At 42.4% G+C, this 9,788-nt stretch overlaps 1 protein-coding gene across 2 annotated transcripts in view; it reads right to left on the reverse strand.

The window, feature by feature from the left end:
* The window catches only part of LOC143514389 (calcium-activated potassium channel subunit beta-4-like), a 34,543-nt gene extending 25,024 nt beyond the window's left edge, over positions 1-9,519 (reverse strand). Inside the window, exon 1 of one of the 2 annotated variants that reach the window (XM_077005491.1) lies at positions 8,493-9,519. In XM_077005491.1, the coding sequence (XP_076861606.1) occupies positions 8,493-8,861 (369 nt within the window). In that variant the 5' untranslated portion in view covers positions 8,862-9,519. The remainder of the gene's footprint in view (positions 1-8,492) is intronic. The other variant, XM_077005489.1, reaches the window with a different exon arrangement.
* Between the last annotated feature and the right edge of the window lie 269 nt (positions 9,520-9,788).

The raw sequence follows: 9,788 nt of genomic DNA on the forward strand, positions 1-9,788 counted from the left end.
AACTTTATTGCTATGGAGCAAAGTTCAAATACCAAGCCAACAAAACAGTTGCACATGTAGATTTGACATTAGATTTGTACAGTGCAGAGTCCCTGAGGTCCTCTTAACCATTCTGTCACAGGGTGAAGTGCCACACAACTTCAGACCATGAAGACTTTAGAGCAACTATCAGATGCTACATCAGCCACTACAAATCAGACAAATCCTGAACCAGTCACAGTGATTTGAGGCAGTTTGTTGCTTTTACTTATTGTAAACAAGTTTGAAATATCTCATTTGTAACATGCACCTGTAAAACTTCTCAGAGATTATTAATTTTATAAACTGTGAAACAAATTCAATTACCACTAGTAAATGAAGTTATATTTAATATATTTTATTTTATAAATTGAAACACACAAATCTGTCTTCTTAGTCTCATAAGCAGTAGTTCAGACTTAAAAAGTTGCTATGGTACAGACTGAAAAGGTTGCTATGGTACAGACTGAAAAGGATGCTATATGGTATGGACTGAAATCAGCTCTGACCAATACGAATGACCACATTTTCCCAGCATCTGCAGTTGCCATGACAATCTGTCAACATATCTCATGACGATATTTAAGTATTTGATATTCAGGTACACTGACAGAGTGGTGACACGTATATACTGGTGACATGATGATGATGACGCCAAAACTCTTTTACAAGGGTCATAATTTGGTTCTTCACATTTCATATACAAGTTAAAGAAAACTCAATCAGTTTAATATATAACCATCTTAATTAAAATATTGCTGTTTTTTGCGGTTTGCTTTCTTGCTGTGGTCATGGCGATGGGAGGGGGTGTTCATCACCTTGGTTTCCTCACACCTCCAGCAGCACTGTGAAAATGATCCTTACGCATCATATTTAGCAGGAAACAAATTTATCTGCACTTCACAGTTTGAGGAAAGCAAGACCATGTCGAAATCCCGTCAAAAATAGAGCAGCATTTCAAACAGTACAGAAGTGTCTCCCCCTTCGCTCTCATCTTCACACAAGCTGCCCGTCTGGAGGTAGTGCTGGGGAACCAGGTTCACCCATGAAATCACCCGTTTACATCCGCTGTGTTTTACGGGATGACGGCGAGACGTCCTGCAGGTGTCTGCCACCCCTTGCTTTCTTCAGACTGGCCACGCACACAAACACTCCACATGTCCTATAAATCAGTGCTGATGAGAGGCAGCTTCCATTTTCTTATAACATGAAGTGAGGGATTGTGACAGACACAGCAAAAAAGTGCCAATGATGATGAAAGGACCAGACTAAAGACCAAATGCCTGGACTAAAGACTAGAGGACCCGACTAAAGACCAAAGGACTGGACTAAAACTTAGAGGACCTGACTGAAAGACCAGAGTAAATACGGAAGGACCAGACTGAAGACCAGAATGAAGGATGCAACTCAAATGCACGTGCCTGCTTGGAGCCTTTTTATAACCAAACTGTGGCTGTTTTCCCCCTCAATAGTCTGTTCTACCAGCTTCTTCACTGCTTCAACTAACGGAATGCATGGAGTCTAATGAACGAATGAGCTGGTTCAGCAGGCTGCTGCCATGATGTTTGGGCCACAGTTGCTGAAGAAGCAAACTGCTTCTAAACAAGCTGTTAATTACGTTTCTAGCTTTAGCTGATTGATTGGCTGGTTTATTGTTTGATTAATTGATTGTCAAAGAGGAGTATGGTTTTCCAGATGTGTTGCTGTGAAGCTGCTTTGAAGAGTTACATCTATTGGTCATGGCAGGGTGGTGTAGTCTCCGTCACGCAGAGGTCATTACCACATCACGCATGGCACGCTCACTGAAGACGGATGTCACTGGGTAGTGGGTCCAGCCTAGGAGCTGTAATTACGTGACAATAATAGAACATCTGCTTTCTTTTTTGCCTGCTTTATGGTCCATGAAGTGGTAGGAAAAAACAGAGTAGGCTACTGCAGATACAGATACTGCTACTGAACATCTACAACAAATTTCACGTCTGGGCAAATTACATGAGCAACAATTTAAAAAAGAAAGAATAAAAAACATGGTCCTGAAAGTTGTATACATGTCTGAGTTTGCTAAAGTGGTGTGTTTGGCCATCTCCTTCCCAAGGCTGACGTTTGCACAGCATCACCTCGGACGTAGCAACCATGGTAACTGAAACAACAGTTTGTCAACCACAGTGGTCCAGCACAAATGCGAACGTAGTTGTCAGTTTAAGATCCAGTTGTCCATTTTTATGATACACCCTAAGTCGCTTGTTCTAGCTCATCGTTGCGTACTACGCTAATGTTGGTGACGTTTCTAGTCTGGGTTGTTTTTTTTCTGCGTTGTATGTTTGTCAGGGAGTTGGCTAGAAGCCAGACACAGGAGAGAGTGACTCAGCAAGTCTGCAGTGAGGTTGACGACTGTTCCTGGAGCGCTATTAAGCCTAAACTGTGTGCTATTTAAACACTGGTTACCTGCCATTTAGGATGTTAATAATAAAATATAGAACATTAACTGAAAGACTGTTTAAAATTGGTTCAGGGGCCAGAAATGGACAATCTCTGAGTCACATGGCAGGAGCTGCGTCCGCATCTGTTTCTCTGTGTGGGTGACGCACATACACAGAGAAAATCCAATGTTAACAAGCTGACATTAAGAACACAACCACTCCCCAACACAACTGATGATTTTGTAAATGCATATTAGTTCTAACGGGAACACAAGCTTGATCAGACATCTGAACAAGATTTGGACTCTTTTGTGGCCATTGTGAACTACGGGTTATGAAAAACCCAATAAGTAGGATTTATAAGGCAACTAAAAATAAAAAGACAAATACAACACAGGAACGTTAGCTGTAGTGTAAAATATCAAGATCTCATGTAGCCTATACACACTAGGAGCATGCGTGTTTAATCATCTAATCCTGCTGTTATAAAAACACTCACTAAAAGCTCAATGAAGTCACTGCCTAGAGAAATTCACACAGCCTAAATTCAAACCTAAATTCAAACCTAAATTCTAGCCATTGTCAATGATACACTGCTACCTCAGTTCAGAGGTGTTCCCTGAAATGTTGCCATGGGAACCAGGTGAAAATAGCCTAAGTGGAGCCAGTGCAAAATGTTAGCTTGAGTCTCAAACACACCTGTGGCATGAGAGGTCAGGTTTCTATCACAAAGTCAAATGTCATAGTCGAATCCAGAAAAACACTGGACACCTTAAAATGAGTGCTCATGTATTTATGTGCACATAAATTTTTATTGCTATTTTTTCTCCCTTTGTTGATTACACAATAAAATTTATTTATAATTTTATAAATTTACATTATATTAATTAACCATGAACATTGATCTTTCTTGTTAAGCAATGTTTTATTATAACTACGTAATATTATGTTTTATTATAATTGTCACGGTGAGGGGGCCTGGTCGCCACAGGAGGGCGCGCATCCCGGCCAGCAGCCGATCCCAGCACACGCCCCCGAGTACACAACCAATCCCACCATCACATTCTGATGCACCTGTACACAATTATGTTGCTCTTCTTAAGCCCGCAGGTCGTCTGGTCCAGTGCTGCACATTGCCTCAACGAGCATCACTGGACCTTCCAAGCCACTGCTTTGTGCTCAGAGATCATCCTTTGTTTGCTAAGAGCATTTACTTATGTTACTTGTTTTCGTTGTTTCTCTATGGAGAATAAACTCCCTTTCGTTTCACCTACGCCTCCGGCTGCCTCTGTCCCGACGCCTTCGGCGTCACAATAATTATATGTAAAAACTACTATAAATATTATTTATTAGATTCAGGTTATTAAATGGCCACACCAGCATTCCTGACTGTGGCTCTGACCAGAGGAAAACCCACACAATCCCAGACAAACCATTCACAAACCCACACAAACCTAGACAAACCTCTCACAAACCCCTCACAAACCCACACAATCCCAGAAAAACCCCTCACCAACCCAGACAAACCCCTCACAAACCTCGCACAAACCCCACACAAACCCAGACAAATCCCACACAAACCCCTCACAAACCTAGACCAACCCCACACAAAGACAGACGAACCCCCCTCAAACCCCACACAAACCCCTCAAACCCCACACAAACCCCTCACAAACCCCACACAAACCCCACACAAACTCCTCACAAACTCCAGACAGGCTACACACAAACCCACACAAACCTCACACAGGCTTCAGGTTCTGTCTGGACTTTGTGCCAATAGTGAACTCAACTTAAGACCTGGACTAGCCACCATTTGTTCAGAGCTGAGTCAGGGCTATGTTATAGCTGGATTAGGCCCGGAGCAGGCCTGCTCACTGTGTAACAGAGGTGGGACCAAGTCAGTGTTTTGCAAGTCTTAAGTAAGTCCAAGTCTTTATCCTCAAGTCCCGAGTCAAGTCTCAAGCAAAGACAGTCAACTCAAGTCAAGTCTCGCATCAAGACAAGCAACCGTCAAGTCAAGTCCCAAGTCTGAAACTTGGAATTTCAAGTCCTTTACGACGCTTTACGAATGCTACGCTGATGCGTTTATTTACTCGTTTTGTTGGTGTCCGCCAGCCAAAAGATGACAGATCATTTACATTTTATCTTCTCTTAATTACCCCTTAAATTACCCCTCTTCTCTTAATTATGTTTTGTTACATCATTTTACACGAAAATAGCCAGCTTCCTCGTAAGCAAGATGCTGTCATTACGAATGGTTATTCTAAACATTTGGATAAAATGTTTAAATATAGACCAATAAAAGGTTAGGGTTATTTTTTCATTGTTTTCTGTTATTGTGGGGTGACGGTGTAGGCTACTATTGTTACCTGGAGATTCAGTGGGGTCACATATTCTGATGGCTGCCGTCAGAATTGGTGACCCCAGTTAAAAAGGCTCACCTGTACATCCCATTCATGATTTATTTGTTGGCTGCAATGGTGAGGGGATGGTAAATCTTGTTTAAGTACATTTATGTAATTAAGAGACGATAAATGTAAATATAAACATCTGTCATATTTTGGCTCGTGGACACCAACAAAACGAGTAAAGAAAGTGCATCAGCGTAGTTTTACGTAGCATTCGTTAAGCGTTTGTGCCTCTGAACAGAAACTGTGAAATAGCGCCCCCTGTGGTCACAAAACTCGACGGTCACAGAATCTGGTGTAACGCCGGTCTGCGTCAGAAGGACGGAAATGAAATTAATGGGGCGCACTTTATAAATATTAATATGCGTTTTAAAATTTAGATTTGGGGTAAAAAAAAATCAAGTCTTTGCAAGTAAACAGGTTCAAGTCCAATTCAAGTCCCAAGTTATTGGTGTAAAAGTCCAAGTCAAGTCTAAGTCTCTGAATATTTTTTCAAGTCAAGTCAAAAGTCTTAATATTAATGACTCCAAGTCATGTGACTCGAGTCCCCACCTCTGCTGTGTAAAGAGCACTTGTACACTTCTACACTGGGTAAAGAAAACTTCTACACTTCTACAGTGTGTAAAGATCACTTCTACACTTCTACACTGGGAAAAGAGCACTTCTACACTGTGTAAAGAGCACTTCCACACTTCTAAACTGGGTAAAGAGCACTTGTACACTTATACACTGGGTAAAGAACACCTACACTTCTATACTGGGTAAAAAATACCTACAATTTTGCACTGGTTAAAGAGCACTTCTAGTTTTCTACACAGGGTAAAGAGCACTTCTACACTTCTACACAGGGTAAAGAACATCTACATTTCTACACTGGGTCAAGAACACTTCTACACTTCTACACAGGGTAAAGAGCACCTAAACTTCTACACTGGGTAAATAACATTTTTACACTGGGTAAAGAACATCTACACTTCTACAAAGGGCAAAGAACACTTCTACACTGAGTAAAGAGCACTTCTACACTTCTACACAGGATAAAGGACACTTATACACTTCTACACAGGGCAAAGAACACGTCTACACAGGGTAAAGGACACTTCTACACTGGGTAAAGAACATCTAGACTTCTACACTGGGTAAAGAGCACTTCACTTCTACACTGTGTAGAGAAGACCTACACTGCTACACTGGTAAAGAACACCTACACTTCTACAAAGGGTAAAGAACACGCCTACACTTCTACACAGGGCAAAGAACACTTCTACACTGAGTAAAGAGCACTTCTACACAGGGTAAAGGACACATCTACACTGCTACACTGGGAAAAGAACACGTTTACACTTCTACACTGGGTAAAGGACACTTCTACACTTCTACACAGGGTAAAGGACACATCTACACTTCTACACAGGGCAAAGAACACTTCTACACTGGATAAAGAACATCTACACTTCTACACAGGGTAAAGAACACGTCTACACTTCTACACTGGGTAAAGAACACTTACACTCCTAAACTGTGTAGAGAACACCTACACTGCTACACTGGAAAAAGAACACGTCTACACTTCTACACAGGGTAAATAGCACTTCCACACTTCTACACTGGGTAAAGAGCACTTGTACAATTCTACACTGGGTAAAAAATACCTACACTTTTACACTGGGCAAAGAGCACTTCTATGTTTCTACACAGGGTAAAGAGCACTTCTACACTTCTACAGTGTGTAAAGAGCACTTCTACACTTGGAAAAGAACACGTCTACACTGGATAAAGAACACTTCTACACAGGGTAAAGAACATCTACAATTCTACACAGGTTAAAGAATACTTCTACACTTCTACACTGGGTAAAGGACATCTACCCTTCTACACTGGATAAACAACACGTCTACACTTCTACACTGAGTAAAGAACATCTACACTTCTACACAGGGTAAAGAACATGTCTACACTTCTACACTGGGTAAAGAGCACTTCTACACTGGGTAAAGAACACTTCTACACTGGGTAAAGAACATGTCTACACTTCTACACTGGGTAAAGAGCACTTCTACACTGGGTAAAGAACACTTCTACACTTCTACACTGGGTAAAGAACATCTACACTTCTACACTGGGTAAAGAACATTTTTACACTGAGTAAAGAACATCTACACTTTTACACTGGGTAAAGAGCACTTTACTTCTACACTGTGTAGAGAAGACCTACACTGCTACACTGGGTAAAGAACACCTACACTTCTACAAAGGGTAAAGAACACGCCTACACTTCTAAACAGGGCAGTGAACACTTCTAAACTGAGTAAAGAGCACTTCTACAGTTCTACACAGGATAAAGGACACTTCTACACTTCTACACAGGGCAAAGAACACTTCTACACAGGGTAAAGGACACTTCTACACTGCGTAAAGAGCACTTGTACACTTCTACACTGGGTTAAGAACACCTACACTTCTACACTGGGTAAAGAGCACTTCCACACTTCTACACTGGGTAAAAAATACCTACACTTTTACACTGGGTAAAGAGCACTTCTATGTTTCTACACAGGGTAAAGAGCACTTCTACAGTGTGTAAAGAGCACTTCTACACTGGGAAAAGAACACGTCTACACTGGATAAAGAACATTTCTACACAGGGTAAAGAACATCTACAATTCTGCACAGGGTAAAGAATACTTCTACACTTCTACACTGGGTAAAGGACATCTACCCTTCTATACTGGGTAAACAACACGTCTACTTCTACACTGAGTAAAGAACATCTACACTTTTACACAGGGTAAAGAGCACTTCACTTCTACACTGTGTAGAGAAGACCTACACTGCTACACTGGGTAAAGAACACCTACACTTCTTCAAAGGGTAAAGAACACGCCTACACTTCTACACAGGGCAAAGAACACTTCTACACTGAGTAAAGAGCACTTCTACACAGGGTAAAGGACACTTCTACACTGGGTAAAGAACATCTATACTTCTACACTGGGTAAAGGACACATCTACACTTCTACACAGGGTAAAGAACACGTCTACACTTATACACTGGGTAAAGAACATTTCTACACTTCTACACTGGGTAAAGAACATTTTTACACTGGGTAAAGAACACCTACACTTCTACAAAGGATAAAGAACACACCTACACTTCTACACAGGGCAAAGAACACTTCTATACTGAGTAAAGAGCACACCTACAAAGGGTAAAGGACACATCTACACTTCTACCCTGGGTAAAGAGCACTTCTACACAGGGTAAAGAACACTTCTACACTTCTACACTAGGTAAAGGGCAGTTCTACACTTCTACACAGGGTAAAGAGCACTTCTACACTTCTGGAGCTGCGGATTGCTGACTGCACACAATGCATATCACCTGTTTGTACTACTTACGTATGACGCAATACGTTGCTTGTACTACTTTTATGATGTAAGACGTTGCGTTGTTGTTGTTGTTGTTTAGTAGAGGATACGCACTCTGATCGCTGTTTTCTTTAAATACAAAGTTTAACTGGCATCATTATCGTAGCTGGGATGTTACCGTAATGTACTTTAGCTCGATTATTATACTGTAACGTAGTTAATGCGCAACTTCTTCTGAAAACCTAAATGACGAAAGCACGTGAGCGTTTCATACCTTAGGGTTTAACACCAGCTGTTGCTCGTCGTAGTGTAGCAGTGCAATGGAGTTGGACTCGGAATTATTGACGAATATCTGTAGGCACGGGTAGAGCGAGGTGCCTTTACAGTCAGCTCCGCACGTGAAGATGCATTCGAACCTTTCCTCCAGCCGGCGCACGGAGATCACGGTGCAGTTCGCTGGTTTGCTCTGCATGCTCTGCAAGGTGGGGCTCAACCAACAAAAGCACAAGATGAAGAGCGACACGATGCCGCACACAATAAGAAAGAGCCCGAGCCGAATGCTTTTGTCCTCTGCCTCCGAATATTCATATGACACCCTGATCTTAGCCATCAGTCTTCTTGGATAAACCGGCTCAGGGTGCATCAGCGGTTTGTCCGACAGGGCGGGCTGTTCCCCGGCGCTGCGCCGCACCGGGGTTGGGGTCTCTTCTCCCAGCAACTTCCTTCTGGCTGGATCTAACTCTATAGGAAACGTTTGTTTCAACAAAATATCGTGCCGTCTGAATGTAAGGATCGAACTTGGCAAACCCGCTGTTTGACAGCCCTGCACCTCTTACGCGCGTGATTCCTGATTCATATCACTACAGTCTATCCAGATTTGGATTTTGCGAGAGACTGGATGTTGCATCTGGGATTAGATAAGCCTCTTATGCAGAAATAGCACAAATGTGAGTAAATGTGGCCCCTGACTGGTGATGAGATTATGCGAAGCGCGCGCCACGTCCATCGCCACAGCAAGCCTGTGCTAAAGACGAGGCACTGATGAAGTCCGGCCGCGGCGCTGACTCCGTGCACGAGATGTTCCCTTCTAAACCTTGCAAACAAGCATCACAGAAACAAAAAAGTCCGACTGCCCAAGAACGATGCGTTGTTGAGCCAATCACTCTGAATAAAGTGGCACGTGATTTTTTTTTACTGGAACGCGTGCGTGTGTGTGTGTGTGTACACGTCAACTTTGCGAAGAGAAAACGACCCTCGAAACTGTGCTAACAACCAATTTGAAAAATAAGTCGTTCGTTTAAATACTCAGATACCGCTGAACGTGTGCATTAATCCGAATTAACCGTGCACACACGCAAGAACAGGTTGCTAAGCTGAAGTCATTCTTTTTGTGCATTATAGTTGAATTTTGTGTACTTTGATGAATATGGTGTGGAGTTTGGAGGCATAGGTTATGTACCGCTGACGACATTTTTAATAATCCAACGCGAGCAACTGAGCCACACTCCTCGCGGCGCTCTCCCTCACGCGCGCATGTGTCTGCCCATCAGCTCCGTCTCGCGCCCTTCCT

This window comes from Brachyhypopomus gauderio, chromosome 5, assembly GCF_052324685.1.
Source record: "Brachyhypopomus gauderio isolate BG-103 chromosome 5, BGAUD_0.2, whole genome shotgun sequence".
NCBI lineage: Eukaryota > Metazoa > Chordata > Actinopteri > Gymnotiformes > Hypopomidae > Brachyhypopomus > Brachyhypopomus gauderio.